At 39.1% G+C, this 27,301-nt stretch overlaps 3 protein-coding genes across 10 annotated transcripts in view; 2 read left to right on the top strand and 1 right to left on the bottom strand.

Annotated features, from left to right (window-relative positions):
- Positions 1-7,059, top strand: part of CLTC (clathrin heavy chain) — a 67,611-nt gene extending 60,552 nt beyond the window's left edge. For 2 of the 4 annotated variants that reach the window (XM_065911157.1, XM_065911158.1), the window contains one exon: positions 5,586-7,059. In XM_065911157.1, coding sequence (XP_065767229.1) covers positions 5,586-5,620 — 35 coding nt within the window. In that variant the 3' untranslated portion in view covers positions 5,621-7,059. Of the gene's footprint in view, positions 1-326; positions 1,363-5,585 lie in introns of those variants that run through there. The other 2 variants (XM_065911155.1, XM_065911156.1) reach the window with 1 other exon arrangement.
- On the bottom strand, positions 5,666-15,435 carry PTRH2 (peptidyl-tRNA hydrolase 2). 2 transcript variants are annotated; one of them, XM_065911164.1, is made up of 2 exons: positions 15,284-15,435; positions 5,666-6,292 (listed from the first exon to the last, which is right to left on the bottom strand). In XM_065911164.1, the coding sequence occupies exon 2, from the start codon at positions 6,290-6,292 to the stop codon at positions 5,753-5,755; it is 540 nt and encodes a 179-aa protein (XP_065767236.1). In that variant the 5' UTR covers positions 15,284-15,435; the 3' UTR covers positions 5,666-5,752. The 2 variants fall into 2 exon arrangements, with proteins under 2 accessions (XP_065767236.1, XP_065767237.1); XM_065911165.1 differs by having other exon boundaries at positions 15,293-15,417.
- A 109-nt stretch (positions 15,436-15,544) lies between these two features.
- Positions 15,545-27,301, top strand: part of VMP1 (vacuole membrane protein 1) — a 120,067-nt gene continuing 108,310 nt past the window's right edge. The window contains exons 1-2 of one of the 4 annotated variants that reach the window (XM_065911161.1): positions 15,588-15,667; positions 17,281-17,358. The gene's annotated coding sequence lies outside the window, so the exon portion shown is untranslated. Of the gene's footprint in view, positions 15,672-15,715; positions 15,859-17,280; positions 17,359-27,301 lie in introns of those variants that run through there. The other 3 variants (XM_065911159.1, XM_065911160.1, XM_065911162.1) reach the window with 3 other exon arrangements.

The following is a 27,301-nucleotide window of genomic DNA, read 5'->3' as shown; positions in this document are numbered from 1 at the left end:
AGTGATAGGCTTATTGCTGAATGTCTTGCCCTAAGCATGTCCAGCATGCATGTGCATATTGCTTTACTTGACATATGAAGTAACATAATTACTTTTATAGCTCTGGCCCTTGGCCCTGCATGGTTTTTGTTGGCTTTTTAGGCAGGACCCTTCCTAGGGTGACTGCCATGCTAAAATTGAGACAGTCAGGCAGAGTGCCTCCCCCCGAAATTCATTGAGTTGTGGGTATGCTGCTGGAGCCGGGAGTCGGGTGTGGTCGTCCTGCAGTGCTAACAGTCTCTCCGCCTCCTCGCCCCCGCCCCGCTCCCCTCTCTTCTCTTCTGTAGGCCAGCCCCAGTTGATGCTGACAGCAGGACCCAGCGTTGCAGTCCCTCCCCAGGCGCCGTTTGGTTATGGGTACACTGCACCAGCCTATGGGCAGCCACAGCCTGGCTTTGGGTACAGCATGTGAGACGGAACGCTGATCCGTAGTCGCCTATTTTCGTACCGAAACATCGTCTCTACCCGCTTCTCAGTTTATAACAGGGGAAAACAGGCACATGTTCTTGTAACCTTTATTTCATGAAGGACTACTTTTTGTTTCTAACTATAAACTCGGATCACCTATGTTAAAGCTTATTTCACATTCCATATCATTTTAGAATTTATTTTCAAAGGGGAATAGTTTCAATGTTTTATTCACTTGGGCTTTTCTTCTTCCCCCCTCATTCTTTGAAGAACTGCTTAATACTCAATCTATTGTGAAGAACCTGATTTGCACTCTGTAGTGTTTAAAGAAAAAAAAAACTCTAATATTGAATCTCTTAAATTTAGTGTATGTAAACAGCTTACAGTATGTATTGTCTAAATGCATTTAAATCTTTTATTCCAAGAAAAGCTAAAGCAAAAATACTGGTATGTGACCATGCAAGACTGTCAATGCCAACAAAGACAACACTAACGAGCATATCCTCCATGGGATCGCAGTGCTCTCCAAATTGTTTGAAAAATGCATTACAGACAACTTGCCTGACTTCTAAATGAGCATACAAGGCCCTCTAACCTATGCAGGTTTCCTCATGACGCATATAGAAGACGCTCGTGTGTTTCTGCTCACTTCACATGTAACAGGTGCCCTTACGTTGTGCTTGTATCCTGTGCTTTTCTGTGGGACCATTCCATTCAGGAACGGAGCACCATGATTCCAGTCTGTGTGTATTTACTAACCCTTCCCTGAGGTTTGTGTATGTTGGATATTGTGGTGTTTTAGATCACTGAGTGTACAGAAGAAAGAATTCAAACAAAATATTGCTGTTCTTCAGTTTTGTTTGTGGAATTTGAAATTACTCAAATTTAAAATAAATTACTGGACTGTGGAAATAACATGGAGAATGGCAGTTTTACTTAAATCTCTCTTAAACACAAGAACCATTTCATACTGGATACTAAGGTAGTGTAGAGAGAAGAGGGGTTGGGACATGTGAAAACACTGCATCACACTATGCATTCCAGTAGTTCGTGAGGTCCGTGCAGAGGTCAGAAAAACCCATCAGTGCTGACGTGGGCTACCTCCATCATTTTAACCAGGCAGCACTTCAGCTGTTTAAGCATTTCATTCAGATGAAGAGATCATGGATGTTAAATTATATTAACTTGAAATAAGAATGTATAAGCACATAGTCAACATGCTGTTCTTCACCATGAATTGTAAAGGTCTTCAAATTATGAATATTTTAAGTTGATTTTTTTAAACCAGTGTTTGAATTCAAGTTTTTTTGTGTATGACTTGAGAATGTTACCCTAAATTCATTTCACAGTTAATTCTCAGTAGAGCTAGAGAGCCCCCACCTAGCTTTGTATTGCTTTAAAGTCCAGTCATTGACCATAAACTCCACAGAAGTGCTTTTTTAAACCTTAGAACTCCTGTCTTCCTCCCCCTACCACCTATATTCCTATAGGAAATTACAGTATTAGTTGGAAAAATCCCTTTGCGTTTTTTGGTTTGTCTTAGGGACCATCTTGCTGCTCAGGTCCTGGGCATACTGGTGTTTCTCCTGGGTCTCTGCCCTCTTTCTTCATGTTTATCAACATCAAGAGGGAGAATAATAATGGTCCCTGGGAGCTCCTTTTGAGAATCAAGATTTGTTCTCCTAGACATACTTAGAATCAACTGGTTTTTATCAACGGAATTTTTCTCTTTTTCCCTTCCCTAATAGAAACAAGTTAAAATTCTTCAGTAAAGGTTTTCTTACAGCATAGTTAAGAATTGTTTTTAAAAAACTTTAACCTGGTGCTATGTCTGTGATACCGAGTTGCCACTTAAACCATCCATAATAATGGGCTATAGTAGAGAGAGAAACTGTAGCAGTGTATTACTTAGGCTTAACTTGAGAGCAAGCTGAACTTCTGAGCTTGTTCCCTCACATGTATGTTAACACCATGAATATTTCTCAGGATTATTTGGAGACGTGTTTAAATCACAAAACAGGTAGCTCCATACTGGGCAGTAGTATTGAGGGCTGTACAAGAAGAGACAGAATGAATTAGTAATAAACTATAAGGGATCTTCCCTAACTCTCCTCTGAATAGGATGGTCGATGGTCTGACAGAAGGAACTAAAAATAAGAGTTGTTGCCACTCTAAAAGTTAACTAAAACAGAAGGGAAGAATGGGGAAAAGATTAATAGGAAACTTTGGAGGTAAACATGTTTTCAATGATCCTCCTGCCTAGTATCCAAATGTAGACATCATACCAAAAAAAGGTGGTAATAGTTGACAATCATTTCAACACAGACATTGGTATGATAGCAAGAGGTTGGTCTCTTTGTAAGGCTGCTTATGCAGATATCTCACTGTGGTGGTGCTCACACTTTTTCTTAGGATCTGTCTATAATCAAAAATATGCAATTTTTTTGAAGATGTAAAGCTGTTTTTATTCATAGATGACCTAATCTTGTATGAAGCAAATCCTAAGCAATGTTTTTATAAAAATAACTCTTTAAAAAAAGCTTGTTTAGCAAGGTCTCAAAAGAGCAATAAAACCAATATGAAATTTTGCAAAACAAGAATCGAGAATTAACTGGTGATAAATTTAACAAAAGGTAACTACAAAATCATGCTGAAAGAAACCGAAGATTAAAACAAATGGAGAGAGAAAATACATTCATGATTCAGAACTTGTGAGATGCCAGTTTTCACCAAAAATACCTATAAAGTTGATGTCATTTCTGTCAGTATCATAAAAGGCTCCCCCGCCATAAATTCACATAAGTATGAAAGTGAAAAAACCTAGAATAACCAGCTCAAATTTGAAAAAGAATAAAAGATTTTAAACTCCCTGATTTAGAAGTTTACTATAAAGTAACCATACTCAAATTATTGATGATCCTAAGAAGCACTAGTTTATGTGGGATTGTATCTATTCCTACTTACTTAACTATTATTAATAGTTAAAACAACTTTTTAAAACTGTTAACCCATTTAAATGACACTAATAAGCATTGCATGTTAACGTAAGCAATAATAACGTGAGCATGTTTCCCCAAACAAAAGTCAAGCAAGAAAGAATGGCATTGTACTATTTTTTACAACTCTCTTTTGAACAGAGACTTCTGTATTCAAAAACTTGGCCTCATAGAGCTATTTAGTTAGGAAAGGAAGAGTATTTTTTGGCCACATAGCATGTGGGATCTTAGTGCTTTGACCAGGGATTGAACTGGTCTACTGCACTGGAAAGCAGATTTAATAACCTTTCCAGACACTTGTGATTAGTTGAAATGTGAACTCTGAAACCATGAAAATGAATCTTTTGTAGTTTATATCTGCTGAACATCTAGATCTGGATAACTAGATTGTGTCAGTTGTTTTCCAAGTAAAAATGTTTGATGACAAAAGCAGCTGGTTCAGTTGAGGACTCAGCCACACAAGTCTTTTTTTTCCTTAAGATGACAGTTACACTTCAGTGTGCACCAGCAGTGTTTGATGTTACAGAGAAAAAATATTAAGACAAACAGTCAAGGGTCAAATTTAATACTTTTTACTGCTTCATCAAGGACATTAAGCTTTTTAAATTAAATGTAGGGCAGTGACAACTACAATGACTGCTTGTACAGATTGGTGCCCCTGCCTTGATTTGTGAAAGGTGCCAGCAGTATTACCCACCCTTGCTTTTTTATCGTCACTGCAAATGTCAAAACAATGGAAGAGAATGAGTATCAGGAAAATTGTTTTGACCCCTTGCAGGTGTCTTTAGAGACCCCAGGGTTCTCTGCTTTGTGAACCATGAAATAAAATTATGAACCTTACAAAATAAATAGCAAAGTACAGGTGAGCTAGAAAACATGTTTCCTTAACTCCAGTGTTTGTATACTATTCGTTCTAGTAGATAATGCCATGATTTACCTCAGTTACATTGTCAGCCAGAGCAGATGGTCCTGTTGGGAATGCACTGTCTTTGAACCTGGAACCATCAATCTCTGAGGCAAGCCTCAGAAATTAGCTGAAGTGGAATCACACATTTAGGATTGAGTTCTCTTCAACTCAGTTACATGCTGTTGCATCACTTTGGAAACCAGTATAAACATGCTGTTTAGAAACAGTTGCTACTGTGGCATCATTCACAGTTGCGATTTCTTCTGTGCTGTCAGATACCAGTGTAAAAGGCTGACCAACTGGAGCCTCTCAGCCTGGCTGCAGGAGTCTCTAGTGTTCTGCCCAGACGCCACTGACCGTAGACCTTGCGGTTGTGCTACATCGCTGCTTATGTTGAAGTTAACAACTAACTAATGCTAATTGTTGAAGTTAACCATGGTGAGTTGCAATCAATCTGTGCCTGTTACCAAGATAATCTCCCTGACATCGAAGTTCTTAGGAATATTCTGAATTTACAAATACTGTCAGAATCCCCCCAAAGGAAGCTTTCAAGACAAATGGCTTTTTGCAAAAAAAAGGAGATCAGGAAGCTATGTGGCTCTCGGGAGCCAGGAACCTTCATATTATCTGGATTATGTCATGCTGAATGTATAAAGATCAAAAGGGAGATAAGGTGCCCTTAAATAGTTGAATTGTCCAGTTCCTTAAGTTCTAGGTAAAGAAAATACTGGGATATCACGATGATAAGTAACAGCCACTTCACAATTCCCATGAATTTCTCTACGGGCCCATAACCACCTTCAAGGTCCAGGCAAGTCACCTCACAAGCCTCAGTGCCCTCACTGTCAGGAAAGGGGTGTACTGGAGAGGTAGGACCACCTCGGAGAAAGTCTAGCCAGCGTGGGGATGAGCGTGAAACATGGCACAGGGGGGTTAGGTCAGTGCTGGGAAAACCTCAGCTTTGGGAAGAATCCACAAGGTTAGATTTTAAATATTCAAAAACTGAGGTAAGGAAAAACAAACTGCAGTTTACATCTAAATTAGGAATACCCTAGGACCCCTGATCCCCCAAGGACAGAGAAACCTAGTAACACACAAAGGGGCCTAATCACTCACAGGAAATGTTTCCCACCTCCAGGCCAATTTTATTGTGATCTGTGCCTCTCAAACATTTCTTGTTTTAGCACTCATCACTTGAATCACCAGGACTATTAACCAAACTTTTTTTTTTTTAGCCCAAGATAACTCTGTAACCAGGCCAAGTACATGACAGAAGAACACGTGAATGGAATTTCATCTCAAGAATACTTAGCTGGGGGAAGAAATTCAGCTTTTATTGTTAGAATTTGACAGTTTCAAACACTTGCAGCGGTGGGACCACCATCATCATACAAAAGTACACCTAGTAAAGTTTTAGGTGACCGGTGACCTTGTCAATTAGGTCTGCTGGTCCTGGTCCAATTCCTAAAACAGTTCGAGAGCCTGGTGCAATCTGAGTGCGTCCTGCATCTTGGATTAAACTTACAGTCAGTCCCAGCACTTTTGCATGGGTCAGTAATTCAACCAGAGTTTCTTCATCAGGAGCCTTGACTACCACTTTGGGCTGGCCACAGTATTCCCACTCTTTGAGTAACTCGGGGTTTCTCCTTTGAATTTGCTTGTAGGCAGAAACGGCAGCATGAGAGCACTGGGCAGCCACCTTCCCTTTTCCCATCTTTAGGTCATTTCGAACCACAAGAATCATTTTGTACTCCCCATTCTCTCCGAGGATGCTTGCTTCCGTCTCAGCGTCAGCATTTGTCTCCCTCACCGAGCTCTTGGGGAGCATTCCAAAGCGCACTCGGAGGCCCCAGCCCAGGCACACGCCACAGGCAACTCCGGCAGCCAAGCTAAGTGCGCCAGGATTAGTCAAATACTCCATGACCAGGGATCTGGAGATCATCTGAGAGGAAAAGAAAGCAGTCATTATCAAGGGAGGGAAAGTTAGTTATACGTTTATCAGACACAACACCCTGACAGTATATAACCAGCAGTACTTTAATTCATCCAGAAAAAAGGCAAAATATGTTTTGGATCTTGGGCAGATACTGTGTTTTTCTCCCCTGGGTACTAGAAAAAATACAAGAATACAGGCAAAGCAGTTTAGGTCACTTTGAATCTCAATGTGAGGAGTACATTTCTCAGATATAACAGCTCTCCTCCTCAGTCTTTGCTAAGTCTTGTGGAGAAAGGAAATGTTCTGTTTTACCGAAATGCCTAAAGTATCTAAAAGAACCAGGAGTAACTCACTCTTTTCTGAAATATAGTGCTTATTCACTTGTGTCTTCAATAATGCAGTAGTTCTTGATGTACCAACCCCTCAGACAAGTTCCTGGTTGTCACAGCAACGGGCCTGGAGTGAGGTGGGCTGCTGACGTTTACTGACCCTGGCACGGAAAGCTGAAAGCCTCACGTGTGAATACTGGTGCCCCTGGACATTACTGTAGGTGAAAACCTTAGCCTCTGAGCCTAGACCCCAGTCTCACCTTGCACATGAATGCAAAGTACTTTTTGCATAGTTTTAAAACACACTGAATTTACCAGTAGTACAACCATCATAAAAAACAAAGGAAGATGCTCCTTCATCCTTTATTACTTTGGAAATTCCTATTACCCCAGCAAAGCTGTTCATGGTGTCTGAATCATCAATAAAGCATTTACGTAAGTCTACATCTGAGGCTGTTGGATTCAATATACTTCAGTGTATAGGTATAAACAGTCATCAATTTCTTCCAGTGGAATACACGGTATCTAAGCATTTATGAAGTACATCACGTCTGTAGAACTTACAAGTGGTGCACCTGGAGTTCCACAGTGTATAATCTGCCTGGCACAGGTGGCAGTCCTGGGAATTCATACTTTATCATAAATTTTTTAAAAACTCCTCATTTAAGTTAAAATTAGGACGTTAAAATTGAAATTACATTCTAGGCAAAGTGTGCAATGTTATCAAATATTTTAAAGACTGTACAGAGATGTTAGACTTGACTGGCTGCTTTGGGTCTCAGCTGCATCGTCTGGGATCTTGGGTGGCTGCACACGGGCTTAGTTGCCCCACAGCATGTGGGGTCTTAGTTCCTGACCAGGGATTGAACCCGCGTCCCTGCACTGCAAGGTCGGTTCTTAACCACTGGACCACCAGGGAAATCCTCATTTTTGAGATGTAATTCACGTACTATAAAATTCACCTTTTTTAAGTGTACAATTCAGTGTTTTTAACATATCTACAATATTGTGCAACCACTGCCACTATCTAATTTCAGAACACTTTCATTTTCCCCAAAGAAACCCCTGTAACCGTTAGTACTCACATCTCATTTCTCCTTCCCCTAGTCTCTGGTAACCACTAATCTTGTCTTTATGGATTTACTTATTCTGGACACTCGTATAAATCAAACCATACAAAAGGTGCCTTCTTGTTTCAGGGTTCTACCATCCAGCATAATATTTTCAAGGTTCATCCATGTTGTACCATGTATCAATACTTCATTCCTTTTTTTACTGATGAATAATATTCTATTGAATGGGTATACCACATTATTTATCTATTCATCAGTTGAAGGACATTTGGGCTGTTTCTACCTTTTGGCTATTATGAATAATGCTGCTATACATACAAACTTTTCTGTGGACATTTGTTTTCATTTGTTTTGGGGTTTTACCTAGAAGTCTAATTGGTGGGTCTAATATGGCAACTCTGTAACTTGGAGGAACCACCAAACTATTTTCTAAAATGCCTATACCATTTTACATTTGTTACAAATTTTATTTTTTTTAAAATGTGTGTTGGGCCTGCAGTAGGGTTGAGAACCACTTCTCCAGTGCCTTATGACTCAAGTCTCTAATTCAGAAACAAAAATTCAATGCCTTTGCAAAAAGAGCTTCATATAAGTCATGGCTGCTTCCAAATCTCAAAGGAGTGGACTTGGAAACAGGAAATGGTTCCTTGGAGGAAGATAGTTTGTACAAAAGTCAAACTGGAGTTGAGAAGAGGGAGACTGATATTTAAGTTGCAGCAAAACACAGCAGGATTGCAGTGGTGACGGCTGCGCTCATTCCAACTGCAGGACTGCGGAGCAATGTTGAAAACATGGTTAGGATTAATAATGATGGATAACGGTACCATACCTACCAGCTGATTTTCTCCAGCAGTACTTAGCAGCCTGAGTTTAGGTAAAAACACAGAAGGGATAACTTAATACTTCACAGAGAAAGTAGAAGCCAAAAGACTAAAACCACCTAATCACTGCCTCCAAACGTATAACTAAATCTGCCACACTCATATTCTTCCTTCATCTTCCCCTTTATAACAGATGGCTGGATTTATCCAAGTTTGAATTCTACTAAGAGTGAGCACAGAGACATAAGGGCATAAGGGAAGTTGGGGTGAGAGCAAGAATGTTTGCAATGACAGGCCATGAGAAAGGAAGTAAGGACAGGAAGGTGACAGGCGATATCCACATGCTATTAAGAATAGGTATGATGGAAGTGAGCTGGAAAGGCAGTTGGCTGAGGTTAGAGAGAGATGTCTGGGTTTTTGAATTTGGAAATAGAACATTATAAGGTGATACAAAGTTCAGAGTGTTGCTACAGGAATAGGTATGTGCAGTACAGTCAAAAAGGGTGTCATTAAGTGCATCTGCTTTCTTCTTTTATTTTTTTATTTTTTTCTTCTTTTGTTTTTATGCCTCCTTCATCCCACAGATATTAACTGTGCTCTAGAATCTAGGGGACTAGAGAAGAAACAGTCCCTTCATGCACAGAGCTTACATTCTGGTAGTGGTTTCGAGATGACCCAATCCTAATTTTGAATCTCTTATTTTTTTAAAAAAATTTTGGCCATGCCATGTGGCATGCAGGAATCTTAGTTCCTCAATCAAGGATTGAAGCTGTGCCCCCTGCAGTTGAAGCGTGGTGTCTTAACCACTGACTGCCAGGGAAGGCCCTCTTTCATTTTATTTTAGTAAGACTTCATGTTGTCATAACTCAAAGCTTCAGTGGTATTTTGAAGGTATTGTGTTATTTGATCCACATAACCGTAAGAGGTCAGCATTCTTTCTATATATTGAAAATGAGGAAATGAAGGCAAAGAGAAGTTAAAAAAAAAAACCAAAAACACAAATGTCTGCTGGCTTCCTTTGTGCCAGACACGTACCCTGTTAGACTGGGAGTATGGTGATGAACAATACTGGCCACTGACAGTTCCCAGATAAGTGGAGGAGAGACAATTACATGTCTGGCAATGTTATGAAAAGATGGTAAGGGAGCATGTAAAGTGCTTTAGCTCAGTTTAGGAGGTCAGGGAAGGCCACCTTGAGGAAATATTTAAAATGCAACAAAGGATCAGTAAGAAGACAGAATAAGGAAAGATCATTTCAGGCAGAATGAACACCAAGTAGGAAAGCCAGAGGAGAGAAATATGGTGTGCAAGTGACCTGAAAGTGGTCCAGACATCCCGAAGATGGAAGGGGAGAGCGGCAGAGGAAAAAGCAAGAAAGAAGGGCAGGAGGCACATCGCAAAAGGCCTCGTAAGCCATGTCTGGCAGCTTGGAATTCTAGGGATGATGAGACATTGCTGCAGGGAAATGATTTTTGTTTTCTAAAAGATCACCTGGGACTTCGGTATAAAGAAGGAATTAGAAGCTGCCAAGATTAGATACAGGGGATTGCTATAATGTTATAATAGTTATAACATTTATAATGTTATAGTAGCAGTTCAGTTCAGTCGCTCAGTCGTGTCCGACTCTTTGCGACCCCATGAGTCACAGCACGCCAGGCCTCCCTGTCCATCACCAACTCCCAAAGTTTACTCAAACTCATGTCCATCAAGTTGGTGATGCCACCAGCCATCTCATCCTCTGTCGTCCCCTTCTCCTCCTGCCCCCAATCCCTCCCAGCATCAAGGTCTTTTCCAATGAGTCAACTCTTCGCATGAGGTGGCCAAAGTATTAGAGTTTCAGCTTCAGCATCAGTCCTTCCAATGAACACCCAGGACTGATCTCCTTTAGGATGGACTGGTTGAATCTCCTTGCAGTCCGAGGGACTCTCAAGAGACTTCTCCAACACGACAGTTCAAAAGCATCAATTTTTCGGCGCTCAGCTTTCTTCACAGTCCAACTCTCACATCCATACATGACCACTGGAAAAACCACAGCCTTGACGGACCTTTGTTGGCAAAGTAATGTCTCTGCTTTTTAATATGCTATCTAGGTTGGTCATAACTTTCAAGGAGTAGAAAGTGAAGTCGCTCAGTCATGTCCGACTCTTTGAGACCCCATGGATTGTAGCCCACCAGGCTCCTCAGTCCATGGAATCTTCCAGGCAAGAGTACTGGAGTGGGCTGCCATTTCCTTCTCCATCTTCCCAACCTAGGGATTGAACCCGGGTCTCCTGCACTGCAGACTCTTTACCGTACAAGCCACCAGGGAAGCCCAAGCAGTAAGTGTCTTTTAACTTCATGGCTGGTAGTATCTGCTAAATATTTTGCTATATATTAGGTATTGACACTCTACATGAACTGTCTCCTTCAGTGTTCCCAACCCTGAAGTCCTTTGTAAATATGTAACTATTATCCCCATTTTTTCAGATGTGAAAATTGGCAGACAGAGAATATGTCACTCACCCAAGTTCACAAAGCTAGTAAGTGGTAGCCTGACTCCAGAACCTGTGTTCTTAACACTACTCTCTCTACACTGCCTTTCCCAGTAGCCTAGGTGAGATGACAGACAGCAGTGGTGACAATGGGAAAGGAAAGAAGTGGCGGAAGCACACCTCTATAAATTGGTGATTCACTGGAAGTCTGGTGACAGAAGAAGGGAGAAGTTTAGAACAAACTAGATTTGAACAAATGGAGACTGGGGTATACTCTTTACTGATGAAAAGGGCAGGTTTGAGAGTAAAAGACACTGAAATGTTTTAAATATATTGTATCAGATTTGACCAAAAGACACCCTGGTTGAGATGTCCAGGAAAAAGAAAAAGACATGTCATTTTAGAGGTCAGAAGATAAGCGTAAGCTAGAAACACATGTTTAAAAGAACTTAACATGCTGACTGAAGGCTGATAAGCGGATAAGGTCACCGGGTCAAGCATACAGAGGGAAGAAAGGAACCCTGAGGAAACAGGTATCAGGGAGAAGAGGAGAGTGACAAAGAGTGACAAAGAGGGTCATAAACCGTCAGGTCTTCAGCACCTAGTTTCAGTCCTCTTTCACAACTGTGCCTAAAATGGTCACAGCACTTTATGGCTCTAGATGCCTTGGCAGACACACACACACACGCACAAGAATTAAAAAAATTCTTATCAGAACCCACATTATCTCATAAGGCATCTATCATTTAGTTACTATATGATGCTTACAGATCAGCAGAACTTCTTTATGATAATCTAACCGCCAGACTACAAATAGAACAAATATTCAATTATATAAAAATACATATATACAAACTTTGATGTCAAAGAATTAGAAGGATTTTCAGCACCAATTACTAGGTTGCAAAATAACCAAATATTCCACATACCAGACTCAGGTACTATCTGAAGAAAGACACTACATACAGAGGACCTATTGTGTGTTGAATAGCAAGCTAGAAACCCTTTACTTCCATTATTGTTGTTATGAAAATAAGATGATAATACCAGCCTCTCTTTAAAGATGAGAAAAATAATGATCAGAAAAGTTGCTTATCCACAGCAACAAAACTAGTAAGAGCAGTATAAAATATACTCATCTAAAAGGTCATGGTGGAAAGTTTCTCATTTTCTCACCTTTATTTAAAAAGATATACCAATAAGAGTCACCATAAATAGAAAGCAGAAGAAGTTCCAGAAAGAACCAAGTTTGTTTATTGCTTCTGTCCCTAATCTTATGAAGTCCCTAATTCCAAAATGCTGAGCCTAATGCTAACATCTCTGTTCTTTTAATCTTCTCTCAGCCTGGTCACATCATCATCTAACCCATAAAAGGTATTTCAGGCTGTCCCCCTTTCTGCATATCTATTATAAACATTTATCAATAAACCCAGTGCTTGAAACTAAGGTAAACTATTTTTAGCCTCACCTCTATTGTCTCAGGCAGTGATGGCATTGCAAAAGGAACACTGTCCTATAAGACCCTCCTCTTGGTGCCTTCCAATGGCCAGATTAAACCCCTTTCACCAATGCTTGTGATTCTATTACCTCTTGAACCACGCTCCACCCGCTAATCCTGTTCCACTGGCAACTGCCCCTTGGCCTTTTCCAACCTAAAAATCCATCCTCTTGTATCCTTAAACCACTGCCTCACTTTTCCTCTTCCCTTCATCTTTAAATTTCTTCAGTTACCTGCCCGCCTTTCCCATTCAACTGAAACTGCTAAAGAATTAAGACACCACCTAGCTGCCGCTTTTTAGGCCTCATCTTGAGTTTTCTGCACCACTCACTGATAACTTTTCTTTAAACCTTCTTCCCTTGAATTCTTTAACACAACATTCACCCTATTATCATCCTACCTTTCTGACACCTTTTCCCCATTATCTTTCTGTTTGCCGCTGATGTGTGTATTAGCCAAGCTTACACATTTCACCCTCTTTTCAGTCTCTACCTATGTTGTCATATATAACAACTATTAGCCAAATGCAGTTATTTAAACTTAATTAAAACTAAATAAAAATTCAGTTTTTAAGTTACATATGGCCACATTTCAAACGCTCAATAGCTCAACAATTTAGAAGTGGCTAGGGAGCTTACCTGATGGTCCAGTGGACCACAAGCATGTAGACCCCAGACCAGATGGACCTGAAGATCAATGATGCTGACTCTCACTTACCGCACGGTCAACCCATCAGAACAATGGCCACAAGCTGGTCATGCCCCCTTTGAACAGTTACTATAAAACTTCTCTATCTTCCCCAAGTGGGGACTCCTGGTTTTGGTCCCCTCTGCCTGGCAAACAATAAAGCTATTCTTTTCTACTTAAAAAAGAGTCCACCTTTCAACGTAGGGGACATGGGTTTGATCCCTGGTCAGGGAATGAAGATCCCACATATAGCTAAATGACTTTTTTAAGTGGCTAAGCTCCACTCTGAGTTAGCAAGACATTGAACATTTCCATGACTGCAGAAAGTTCCATTTGACAGGGCTGGTTTATATATCCTCTATCCATTCAATCAATCAATATTTTCTGAGAGCCTATTGTGTACAGTTTTGGACCCTGGAGATAGAACTCCGAACAAAACAAAATCCTGCTCTTTGTGGAGCTAACATTCTAGTAGGAGGAGATAGACAATAAATAAATAGTTTGTCAAATGAACAATCTCACTTATTGCTGAAACAATAGATGCTGAGGATTCTTACAGCCTCTCTTGGGCTCCACACTTGAACTTCCAGTTTCTGCTAGATTTTACCACTTAGATGTCTATGAAGTGGTCTATACTGAACTCAGTATTTTTCCTTCCTCTCAAACTTCCAGTAATCTTTCCATATTCTTCATTTTTGTCCTAGTACATCTGCCATTATAATTAATTGTATTTATAAATCACAAATCTGATTTGTAATTTCTCTGTAATCTGTAATTTCTCTGCTCAAAAATCACTGGATAAGCATCTAAGGAATAAGGAAACCAAGTCCTCCTAATACTCAGTCCCCTTACCAAGTTTATGATTAATCTCTCTATCCAAAACTTTATTCTCTCTCTTGTCCACTGTGACCTCAATCCTGCGTAACTGACACTAATCAACCAGAGCTGATGACTAAAATTGCTGTTGTCAATACACTGTCAATATAGTAAAACTGCAGACAGATGAGATGTAGACATCACTTACAACTCAGGTTGTTTCTCCCGGACAAGATGAGTCAACAGACCCTCATGCCACGGACCACCTGGCCAGAGAAGAATTATAAACCAGAGACATCCTGATTCCCGAAACTACAATTATGAAAAAAATCACAGAGTTCAATAGAAACCAATAAAACATTGTAAAGCAATTATCTTCCAATTAAAAAAAAAAAGTCACAGAAATGTCAAAAAATGATTAGTTCCAGCCTCTTTGTTCTCTCTTTAAAAAAACAAAACAAAACCCTAACTGAACAGCCAACTGGAGTGGATGTGAGGCTTGTCTGCCAGTCCCTTGCTTAAAGCCCTGAAATAAACGTTGTGCTTTTTCTTCACCACAACCCAGTGTCAACAGACTGGTTTTCGTTACGAGTTGCACAAGTGGACTCAAGTTCGGTGGGGTAACAATAAAATATAAATCCCTTAGCAGAAATTCAAAGAATACACAATTTGGTTTCAACCTACTTTATCCTTCTAACCTAATCTGCTACATAGTCTACTATTCAGTCACACCAGGTTACCAGGTGTTTTCAAGCAGCAATCTCTTCCTGAAATAATTCTCTCCATTTAAAACACAAAAACGTCCTGGAGCAATCACACATAACCACTGTAGCGCATATTCGCGACATTTAGAACAGTGCCTGGGGTAAAATGTTCAAGGATTATAGCTTTCCTTTATGTTCGTGGGACACAGCGCGGCAACTTTTCCATCATATTCTTAGAAGTCTTTTCTTTCCTCCTAGCACTGGACAACTTGCTACGATGTGGGTCTTCAAAACTCAGAAGAGTGTGAGGCCTGCTCGGTATTTTCTCACACTCGGAGCGAGGGCATCGATGCTCCCCGACCGGAGCCCTTGACCGGGAGCTAAAATTTTGGGCCCTTCCCCTCCCCAGCAGCTAGGTCCTTTCTTTCAAAAGACGACTGGCCAAACCGGAAGAGTGGCTCCAGGGGCCACTTGGGTGGAAGACAGTTCAGAAAGGAGATGAGAGTGAGGGGGTGATTTCTTATAGAATGAAACAGTAATAAACACTCCAGCTGGAGGGTCAAGAAGAACATCCCTCTCCCGGGAGAGGCCGACCTACCAAGCGCACCTCTCCTCCGCCTCACTGGCGCCTTCGCGTTCTTCAGTTCTGGGTACCGAACACGCCGCTCTCACGCGAGTTACCTCTTCCGGGGTATCTCGACAACAAGTTCCGGATCAAGAACGGCGACGAGAACAGTCATTCTTCCTTTGGCCCCGCCCACAGGTCCCTAACCCAGACCCGAACTGAAATCCCGCGACGACCCGCTGAGGTGGCCCAAAGGAGAGGGGAACGTTTTTCTTTTGGAGGCGGTCTCCCGCGGGGGGAAACGGACCGGAAGTGACGTGAGCGAGTTCCTGTTGGCCGGAGCCCAGCGGCGGGTGTGAGAGTCGGTCAGGAGTCGCTTTCAGGATCCCCAGATCCGAGAAGCCGGAGTGAGAGCGGGTAGGTAAGCGAGCGCGGGGAACTGGGGACGGACGCCTGAGACGATCCTCAGAGCTCGACTTCTGCGCCCAGACGGTGCAGATGTAGGGCACCGTGATTCGACTGCCGGCAGTGTTGTAGAGCGCTGCTGACTCTGTCTCAGACTGACAATATCTAAATTATTTGGGACACCTCCCCGTGATTGGCCACTGGTAAGCTGAACCCATGCACTGAACTCCCGACCATTCCCCTCATCGCGGTGGGATTGGAAGCCGTCCTGAGCTTCTGTAGAGGACCCAGCCCCTCTTCGTCTCTGGGAGTCTAGAACCTTAGAGTAAATCTAAGATCTCCCCTGCTGATGACCAAGCTGTTTCTCGGGATTTGTCAGTGGGGTTCTCGTTCTTCCAACCACTACCCCTTGATTCCATCGTCTATTCATTTCTAAACACAATTCAGACGTGTGAGTGCCTTCTAAAGCGTTGGTGGCCAAAGGAATGGGGCCTCCCTCCTAGATCCCTGGCAGAGGACCTTCACGTTATTTCCCACTTCCATGAGGAATAGCGTTCTCTGCCTTTTCCAAATCCCTGACCGCCTGTATTTCTTTACGGTGGGGGTATTTGCGATAAAACATGAAGGTTAGCTACATCTCTAATAAACTTCCAGGAAGCCATATGTGACCCTATGTCACACTGCTTGAGAGTTATTTGTGACCTCCAGTAAGTTTTGCACTGTTTTTTTTTTTTCCTGAAAATTCATAGCAGAAAAATCTCATAATATATAAGCTGTGGCACTGATACCTGTCTTGACAACATAGCTCCTTTTTCTAACTTTAATGTCTTTCACCTCTCCTTTAGAGCTTGTCAAAAATTTTGTAGACAAATTGCACTGATCCTTTGGAGGAGTTTGTACAGGTATTTCTAATGTTGTAGAGAATTTAATGTTCTGACTGCTTACTACCTATTAATTGTATTGTCATCAGCCCTGATTTTAGTTGTGTATTCTTAGCATAAATGATAATAGTAAGAAACTGTTATTTACTAGGCAGCATTCTATGCATTATGGATTATGTTTTTATTGACCTTTGGAAGAGATGGTGGGTCCCAGACACATGAGGCCAATTTGTATAGGTGTGAAATGACTCTAGAGTAGAGATTTTTGTATTATACTTCTTTGCCCATATTATTTTAAAACGTTGAAGCATTTTTTTTTCCTTTGAGGGCTATATCCTACCTGATTAGCATAATTTAATTCCTGTGATTAACATTCCAGAATAACCAAATTTCTGAAAGACTTCAATAAGTGATATAATGTGCCTTTTAGCAATTTAATATCTTATAGCTAGTTTAATCAGTTTGTTTTTATTTTATATTTTTTTCCTGTTTATATTTTTCTTCTTTTTGAGTTAAAATTTTTTTTCACAGTTGTCTGAAATCAGGTGACAAGATTTTTGAGATGTGGATTTATATAAATTAGATGTTACCATTTTTAACAGCTGGTAAATTTGCTTTTTGACTTGACACTGCTAAACCTGGTCTTATATTCTTTTTGTTCAGCCCAGTTATTCAGGGACTGATTATCCAGATTTTCTCACTTTCCAACTTCTTCTGAGTTTGGTTTGAATTATCACTTTTTAGGATTGCAAAGATCATTAAACTTTAAATCAGAAGACCTACAGTGGAGTCTGGGCTCCAACACTTACTGAGAGTAGGTTGGTAAGTTACCTAACTTTCTAAACTGACCTGATTTGATTAAAATGCTGCTTACTTCACAGATTATCACAATGATTAAGTGAGATAGTAAATGTGAAATCACCATATAAATGACAATATAGTGATACTGTTATTTTACTCTGAAAGCAGGAAGTATATCAGTAGAGAATACTGTTAACTTTGATCATTTCAGAATTTGATGTTTTGTATTATTAAGTATGTTTCTTCTCTGAAAATTTTATCACATACTTTTGTGAGATGATCTTTACCCTCCTTTTGAACGCAATAAAAGCTAGCCAGGAGTAGTTGAAACTGTAATCTACTGTATTAGTCACCTTGGTTAATAAGTAGGTGACTTGAAAATGAGTTTAGTTTTGCATTTGGGAGTTTAAATTTGATCTTTTTTGGCCATCAGGTACTGTCACTTAAGAATTTACAAGTGTAGAGGAAGTTGAACTTTTTGGGTGCTTACGTGTAGTTAACTAAAGCCTTATGTTATTTCACTGAAACTTATTGAAAGTAATATTTAGAATGAGATGCAACCTCTGTGAACACATAGTTGGATTCTTCTCATTTAACAGAGGAGAAAATTAGGGCCCAGAAACAGTCAGTAATTGGCTTGCCTGGGGTCATATGGCTTAGGTAGTGCCAGAACCTGAACTGGAAATGAGGTCCCAAGTGTTCTTTCTTTCTGCTGAGGTTGTCTCCAGGCATCTTTATTTGGTTTGGCAATATTTCCTGGCGTGCATGAAAATGGTTTCTTATGTACTAAAGGGATCTATATGTGTGAATACATTTTTTTTCCCTTTTTAGCTGATTTAGTCTTGTAAATTCTAGGAAAACAAAAACTATGCTTGGCAAGATTTGCAGTGGAGTGGCATAAAGAAAGGAAAAATTTAGTTCTGTTCTTCAGAATAGTTACTCTTGAGTTCATGCTTCACTACTATCAGATATCAAGGTGTCTTCTTTCTGGCAAGCGGAAAAGACAGAAGATCTTTGTAACACATGTTTCTACTTGAGTGAGTGTTCTTGCTAGTGAGTAGGAGGAAGCTGTATTAATTTCTTTGCTCCTGATAAAAAAATTTCCCCAAGCTGTTTATAATTTCAGTGTAATTATTTCATTCTGGGTAAAGAGCCACTGTGGAAGAGTTAATTTTTTGTCCTGTTAAGAATCTTTTTGCTTCCATTGATTTCGCCAAACTTATTTAGTCTCTTAACTATAATTTAAAGAGTTTGTCAGTGTTCCAGAAATGAAAAAATCTTTTCAGTAGGTCATTGTGGTGTTTTCTCTTATTCTTGAGGTTCATTAATAAAATCTTGGTCTTTATAGATTTCCCCAGAAGGACTGCATAAATAGTGTTGAGAGCCTAGGCTTTGAATTTAGATGGCCTTTGTTCAAATTCCACATCTACTACTGGGTAACCCTTAGGCTAATTACTTAACCTCTTATTATCTCAGTTTACTCCTAGATATTGAGGTTAGTACATACCTTTATTGTTAGGGTTAATTGAGTAAGGTTTAAGTAAAGCCTTAGAAAAGCTCGGCCAGATAGTTAACCAAAGTTGTTATGTCACTGTGTGGTCTACTGAGCAGTTGCTAAGAATGTTTTCCCAACCCTCTTTGGAAAGCATATCTTTGTGTTGCTGCTTACTTGGTTATTGTTACCTCATTATTAATGAAGTTTCAATAAATATAGACATGTATATATTCACATTTCATGAATATTTTACAACATATGTAGGAGTCTTAACCAAATGAGTTGTTCTTGTAGGGCATTACCTCAACTTTTTTGTATTATTAACAGTTTACATTATATGTGTAAGCTATAGCACAGACTTTGAGAATTGAAATTTGGGGGTTTGATGCTTAACGATGTCTTGTAGCACCTACTTTCTTTGCATGAGAAGATCATTTTGCAGTATCTCTTGTCATATCTGTCCCTTCATCCAATCAGTGAACAAACACCTTATGTCTTAAGCTTTTTACCAAATTCTGGGAAAAACAGTGAGAAACAAAAACTAATAGATATTTTAGTTAGGAACCCTATAGAGAAAAAAATACAAAAATGAAAGGATAAGCACAGTGTAATAAATGTTATGAAGGAAACAAACAAGGGTTTGAGAGAGAGTTAATGTGGATATGTCCTTGTTTAAGACTAGCACGGTACACCAAGAATATAGTGATGTGGGATGAGGTAGGAAACATTCAGGGTCTAGATTATATAGAGGTTTGTAGACTATGGAAATGAGTTTGGATTTGATTTTTAGTGTAATTAGCACTGGTCTTTCTACAGTTTCAAGTAGGAGAGGAGTATGATATATAAGCAGTTTATTCTTGATCCTATGTGAAAGATGAATTGAAGGGGGCAAGAGTAGAAATGGAGAGAGACATTGAGTCCATTGCAGTAGTCCAAGTGAGAGATGAAAATGGCCTGGATCAGAGTTGATGTAAAAACGTGGAGAGCACAGTGTGTGGACACTAGATATATATGGAGTAGGACTTGGTCTTGGATGTGAGGGGTAAGGAATTGAGAAGAGTCAGGGATGACTGTTCTTCTGGATTTAGTAACTGGGTGGATGGTTATGCCAAGTACTGGGAGAGGAAAGGTTTGGGAAGGACCAGGTTTATTACAAGAAGGGGGATGGGGAGGGAGAAGAAAGTACATGTTAAATTTGAGGTGATTAGGATTCATGCATTCTGCCATTAGGTATACAAATCTAGAGGTCAGGATGAGAAATACAAATTTCAGTACAAAGGAATGCATGTAAAGAGTGATATAGTGGGTTATGAAATTGTTGGATTACAGAATGGTCACAAATTCTTTTCATCATTATATGCACACCCCTCAACAATATGATTTTTACTTCTAGAGCCTGTTATTCCACCCCTTGTCTCTGTACTTGACTATGTGATTTACTCTGGGCAAAGGGACATCAGGAAGCATGACCCCAAGGAGAGACTCAAAAGGCACTTGCACGTCCGGGCCGGTCTTCTCGTAATGTTCTGATGAACCCGGAGCCCACCGCGTGAAGAAGGGCCCAGGCTAACCTGCTGGGGTGTGGACGACTGGTTGGAGCATGCAGCTTAGACCAGCCCAGCTCTAGAGCCAAGCTAGCCCAGACCAGAACTGCGCAATCTAACTCAGAGAACCATGAGAAATAGTAATGACTTTTTTCTTTTAAGTTGCTAAGTTTTGGAGCTCAGTTGTTTAAGCACCTGCAAAAGTCAGTGGATAGACAACATTGTAAATCAACTATACGTCAATAAAACATTTTTTAAGACGATAATGGATGCAAATGATACCTCACTATGATCTTGGTGTTTTTGTGTGTGTATTTAAATTTATTTACTTACTTATTTTGGCTGTGCTGATCCTTGTTGCTGCGCATGGGCCTTCCCTAGCTGCAGGGAGCGGAGGCTTGTGGCGCACAGGCTCTCGATGGGTGGGCTTCAGTAGTTGTGGCATGGGGGCTTAGTTGCTCTGCAGCTTGTGGGGCCTTCCCGGACCATGCATCAAACCCTGCATTGGCAGGCAGATTCTTAACCACTGGACCACCAGAGAAGTCCCTTGGTTTATATTTCTTGATTATCAGTAAGGTCAGGTAGATCCTCTGTGATGAAATATCACTTCATGCCTTTTGCCTGTTTCAGCTTTGTAGCGTTATTTGTCTTTTTCTTAATAATGTAAAATTCTGTGTGTACTCTGGCTACTAGTTCTTTTCAGTTATATGTTCCTCTGGTTTGTGGTCTAATTAAGATACCTTGTGCTGAATTTTAAGTTTAATTTCAAGTTGTCCAGTTTATCAGTCTTTTTCTTTATGGTCAGCTCTTTTGTGTGTCTCAGGAAATCCTTCCCTACCCCAAGGCAGAAAGGAATTTATGTTTTCTTCTACAAGTTTTGATTCTTGACTTTTAAATCTTCAGTCCATTTGGAATTGAATTTTGTGCATGGTTCAAAGTGGGATCCAGATTTTCTTTTCTTTTATGGATAATCACTTTGAATAGTCTCTTTTTTTTCCCACTAATCTGTGTTGCCATTTCTGTCATGTAGAGTTCCAAGTATACAAGAATCTTTTTTAAAATTTTTCTTTGTTTGTTTATTCATTTATTTTTGGTTGTGCTGGGTCTTGGTTGCTACATGGGCTTTCTCTAGTTGCGGCCACTGGGGCTACTCTTCTTTGTGGTGCGTGGGCTTCTCATTGCAGCGGCTTCCCTTGTTGTGGAGCACAGGCTGTAGGCTCATGGGCTTCAGTAGTTGTGGCTTCTAGGCCCTAGACTGTAGGCCTGGTAGTTGTAGCACATGGGCGTAGCTGCTCCTCTGCGTGTGAAATCTTCCTGGACCAGGGATTGAACCCACGTCCCCTGCATTGGCAGGCGGATTCTCATCTGCTGTACCACGAGGAAAGTCCAACAGAAATCTTTGGAGAAGCCATCTTTTCAGTTTCTTTTTTTTTTTTTTTATTTTTTTTTATTTTTTTTTTTATGTATATCATTGGATTTTATTGAAGTATTTAAAATACAATAGCTGCATATGAAAATTCTTTGCTCCAAAATTATACTTTCAAGGTGACAATGAACACATGAATCTAAAGCTGTTCTTCATACACTAAAACTGCTATTTGTAAGAATTGCTAGTGGTATTCTTTTCCTTTCTGGATTCTTTCTTCCTTTAAGGTATCATTTGTCTATAGAAGACACTTTTTCAAAGCAATGGGAAATGGAGTTTCAAATGCCCAATATTATGCTACATTGACTGATAAAATTATGAATGCCCCTTTTGGATTCGATGGGGGACATAATATGACAATGAAAGTGTTGTTTTGTTGTGTTTTTTCCATTTTATGGCAAAACGCCTTTCAAATAATAGGACATCTGGTCCTGTGTCATCTACCAAGCCAGCGCTGACAGAGAAGAACCCAATGGATGAGGTCTCCCTGGCATACTTGGAAACTGTCACTTGGAAAAAAAAGTGGCAGAGAAGCGGGCTTGGCTTAAACAGCGCATCAGTCCCTCCTCCAACTCTGAGTCAGAAATAATCACAGAAACCTCCATAACTTTCGACGTTGGGTTTAGCATGCCCTGCTGCCACCAAAACCTGAAGTTGGATGACTCTAATTTCCATCATGGTGGCAGTGGTGATCTTTTCAGTTTCTTGGTTAGTTTGTCTGTCTCCATGCCTGTAAAACACATCTTCATTGTTTATTACTCTAACGTATGTATAGAAAGATAGATATACTCTGGATATAAGAACTTCGTCAGATATATATATTGCAAGTATTTTCTCTCATTCTGTGGCTGACCTTTTTTTTTTTAACAGTGTGTTTCAGAGAGCAAAAGTTTTTAAACTTGATGAAGTCCAGTTTTTACATTTTTTTCTTATGGTTCATGCTTTTTAAATCCTAAGAAATTTCTATCTACCCCAAGACTGCCAAAATTCTTTGTTTTTGTTTTTTTCTTTTTAGAAGCTTTATAGTTTTAGTTCCTATGTTTCGATCTGTGATCCATTTCAAATCAGTTGATCATATGAGAATAAGGGTCAGTGTTCATTTCTTTTATAAGAATATTCAGTTGAGTGGCTATTCCTTTCATCATTAAATTGCCTTGTACTTTTGTTGAAAATTAATTGACCCTATGTATGTGGGTCTGTTTCTGTATTCTGTACTCTGTTCCATTAATTTATGTCTGTCCTTTTGCCAAAGTCACACTGTCATGAATACTGTAGCTTTGTAGTAAAGCAAGTCTTGAAATCAATTAGTGCAAGTCTTCCACTTCTGTTGTTTATCCAAATTGTTTTAGCTAGTCTAAATTCTGTGTACTTCTATATAATTTTGAATCCATTTGTCACTTTGGATTTTTTTGAAAGCCTGCTTAAGTTTTTGTTTGAGATTGCATTAAAGCTATACAACAGTTTGAGGGAAATTGACATAGTAACAATATTGAGTCTTCCTAATGGTGAGCATGATACATGTTTTCCCATTTATTTAGATCCTCCGTGATTTATTTTTAAAACCTTTTTAGAATAGGTCTTGTGCATATTTTGTCAAACTTACCTCTAAGTATTTTAGATGCTATTGTATATGCACTTTAAAAAATTTTAACTTTGTTTATTCCAAGTATGTAATATTGATTTTGACTTTTTCTCCTGTGACTTTGGTAAAATCACTTATTAATTCCAGTAGTTTTGAGCATTTTTCAGTTTTCTCTTATTTTGACCCAAGTTATTTAGAATTGTGTGCATTAGCTGCTAAATATGTGCAAATCTTATATTTTTGTTGCTAAAGTTTGACATAATTTCTGGGTTGAGAATGTGGCCTATGATGCCTATTGTTTAGAATTTTTCGTGACTTATTTCTTAGTTTAATAATCATAAGTGGTTTATGAAAAAAATCTATATTTTCTAATTGTCATATGCTAAATCTTGTACATATCTGCCCCCCCCCCCCCATATTTTATTTCTTAATTTTGTGGTTAAAATCTTCTGTCTTACTGGATGTTTTGTTCTTGTTTTTTTGTTTGCTTGAAATATCAGTAATTAATAGTTGTTTTGAAACCTCCAAATATAATGTTTCATTTATTCATATCTCTGTGTATCTTTAACCTATTTTTATGTTATACGTTTTGGTGCTATACTCTTTTAGGTGAATTCAGTCTGTTTATAAATCACAAATTTTATAATTATCTGGATTAAAGCCTTCATTTTGATATAAATAATCTGAAACATGTACCCTTGTCAATTGAAAATATTCTGTGACTTAACTTTTCATATTAATCACTTGTATAGAGTAGCTTATGTTTGTTCCTCAGGCATTTAGGGGCAATAAAATAGTGAGGTCTGTTAAGCAATCAGAATGTAAAGTTTTGTCAAAGAAATATACAAACAGTAATAACCTACAGATGAGTCAGTTTGAATAATGAGAAGCAATAGTGTGCTCTTAATTCTAATAATGGGGAACATTTATAAATGCTAGACAAGCTAAACCTTTGAGACTTTTTTTTTTTTTTTTTTTGGTCTTTTTTTTCCCCAGAATTCATTGGTGAGAATTGAAAATACTGTCATTTGACTGTTTTGTGTAGTAGAAGAAATTGAATTTGGGCTTGAGAAAGTGAGGTCAAGCTCTTACCTTGTCATTTATATGCTGCTGAGTTGCTCTTCGGGGCCCTTGGAGCCCTCAATTTCTGATTTGTAGAAGGCAAGTGTAAAACTGACTGTTTCCTACAAAATGTTGTTAGTAACATACTAGTTACTCTTTATGCAACCTATATATCACTGTACAGAAGTAGTTATTATTATAGAAATCCAAAACCCTGGCCTTAGTCTGAGTAGGATTTGTAGACTACTAGAATAGGAAGAAAATTATGGCAGTCTCTTATTCTACGTCCCTAATAATTGGATGAGGAAAGGGAGAATCAGGGTGCGAAATGACATTCTGAAGGTCTCTCAGCAGTCTCCCAAATCTAGACTGTTACTCCTTTTATTATCTTAATTCTTGACCTTACTTATACTCTCCATCTTTTTGGTGAAAATGTTTTGCTAAGATTGCATTGGTTATAAAAAACTGAATGAACATTTAGAAATAGGTTGAGAGAAAGTGAAAAATGGGATTTTTAGGTTGTAATTTTACAAGTTATGCATTTTGCCTATGAAGATAAAATCGTGTTTTTACACCCAAAACCTATCAGACTTGCAAAAAGGGAGTTCCTAAAGTGTTTTTCAGGTTGTATTTATTTTGTTTTAATTTGGATATTTACTTAAAATTAGACCTGAAGCAGTGGCCTTTTTCAACAATTAGAAGACTTTGATGAGTTGCCTATACTTTACATTTCGCTTCATTAAGTTGAGGGATATTTTAGGACAGAAAAATATACTTATAACCTGCTAACCCATTATTAGGAGATTTATTGACATTCTGAATGCTTTTAAATTGTTAACTAACTTGGGATTTTAATTTTTTTAATTTCCCCAAACTTCAAAAAGTTAGATTCAAGGAATGTTTTTCATATATTCTCATTCAAATTGTGAATTTTCAGAGAACAGATTGTTGAACTGTCACTACCATGTGATGGATACTCTGGCTCGGAGTCAGATGGTTTGATAATCACTCTCATACTGTGCATGGCGTTGGAATTATCTTTGCCTTTCTGCTCCTGTACAAACAGAAAACTGTGTCAGAATCTCACTGGTCAAGATGTATTACTCTTCACTTACAGTATTTATTTATTACGTTTCCAAGAAGAAATTGCAGTTTCTTAACCTTTTTTTTAGGGATGTCTATAACTATTTTGGAATGGTCTGTGACTGAATATACTAACTAATCCAACCAAGGGCACACACTCTAAAAGCAAAAAAGTTTACCAAGAGATGTCATACTCTCAAGTTGGCTGTCTTTGTGTGCCTTGTATGAAAAACACTGTCGTTTTATTGAGAAAGCTGACAATATTTTTGTGAGAAAGTAGATTCATGTGGATAGATGGTTTTCTTAAAAGGAAGTATCTTCATTTTATTTTGGAATTCAGTGATGAAGAAAATTGTTTCCTTTTTATTTTCATCTTGGTAAATTCTCCAGTGAGTCTTGTGTCACTCAGTAAGTTGTGTTTTCATGACATCCTCCAGTGTTTTTTGTGTCACTTTGGGGAACTCACAGTAATTTAGTTTGACATTGTTTTTGCATTACAAGTGTAGCTAATGTTTAAAATGAATGGAGCATTATAGTCTTAGTACACTGGATGCACAGCCTACAAAGAACCTTTGTGAGCTGATTTTAGCAGTTTTCTGAGCAACAGAAACAAAAAGCTCCACATATTTTAATATCAACCTTAGGTTTTAAGTGTGCTTCAGCTGTATTTAAAATCTACTAGTTACAGCCTTTTAAAGCATTTCTTGTATCTAGATATATTTTCACAGTGAAAATTTTTTGATATTTGAGTTAATCTGCTTTTGTGTTTTTGTCTTCTCATCCCATCCATAGACCTGTAGAGTTTATTTCAACAATTTTATTCTTAGAAACAAAACTAACTTCAATGCCTGCCATTCAAATTGATATTACAACAGTCTCTGTGCAAGGCTACACTGAATGTCAGGAACACATCTATGTGCTAGGTTCCTTTTTGAGGAGATTTCAGTCTTTTAAACAGGCTAGTAATACTTTGGGTTTATTCCCACATCCAGGGATATGACTGACAATATTTAGTAACATTTTCAGAATTTGTGCTACTTCATTAAACTGAAAAGTGGCTCTCCTTAAAAATGTTTATTTCATCTTTCCCTCGATACATTGGCTAGAGCTTTTTTGTTGTTGTTCAGCCACCCAGTCGTGTCCTACTCTTTGCGACCTCATGGACTGCAGAAACCCAGGCCTCTCTGACCCTCACCATCCTCCGAAGTTTACCCAAGTTCATGTCCATTACATCAGTGGTGCCATATAGCTATCTCATCCTCTGATGCTCTCTTCTCCTTCTGCCTTCAATCTTTCCGAGCATCAGGGACTTTTCCGATGAGTCAGCTGTTTGCATCAGATGACCAAAATACGGGAGTTTCAATTTCAGCATCAGTCCTTCCAACAAGTATTCAGGGTTTAGTTCCCTGAAGATTGACTGGGTTGATCTTGCTGTCCAAGGGACTCTCAGGAGACTTCTCCAGCACCATAGTTCAAAGTCTTCAGTTCTTCGGTTCTCTGCCTTCTTTACCAGCTTGTTTACCAGCTCTCTAAACTGTATGTGACCACTGGGAAGACCATAGCCTTGACTATACATACGGACCTTTGTTGGCAGAGTATTGTCTCTGCTTTTCAACACACTGTCTAGGTTTGTCATAGTTTTCTTGCCAGGAAGCAAACGTCTTCTTTTTTCTCCTATAATGATTTTTAACATATTGTCCTTTTGGTACTTTTCAAAGTGGTTTCATTGATGAAAAATAATTCATTTTTGTTATCTAGCATAACAAACCAAG

The sequence above is a fragment of the Muntiacus reevesi genome, chromosome 18 (genome assembly GCF_963930625.1).
Source record: "Muntiacus reevesi chromosome 18, mMunRee1.1, whole genome shotgun sequence".
NCBI lineage: Eukaryota > Metazoa > Chordata > Mammalia > Artiodactyla > Cervidae > Muntiacus > Muntiacus reevesi.
The sequence above is the reverse complement of the archived record's forward strand: the minus strand, read 5'-3'. Positions and strand labels throughout refer to the sequence as shown.

Bases quoted from the DNA above. Each gene is read 5' to 3' on its own strand.
- PTRH2 (XM_065911164.1), bottom strand. From the start codon at position 6,292: ATGATCTCCAGATCCCTGGTCATGGAGTATTTGACTAATCCTGGCGCA.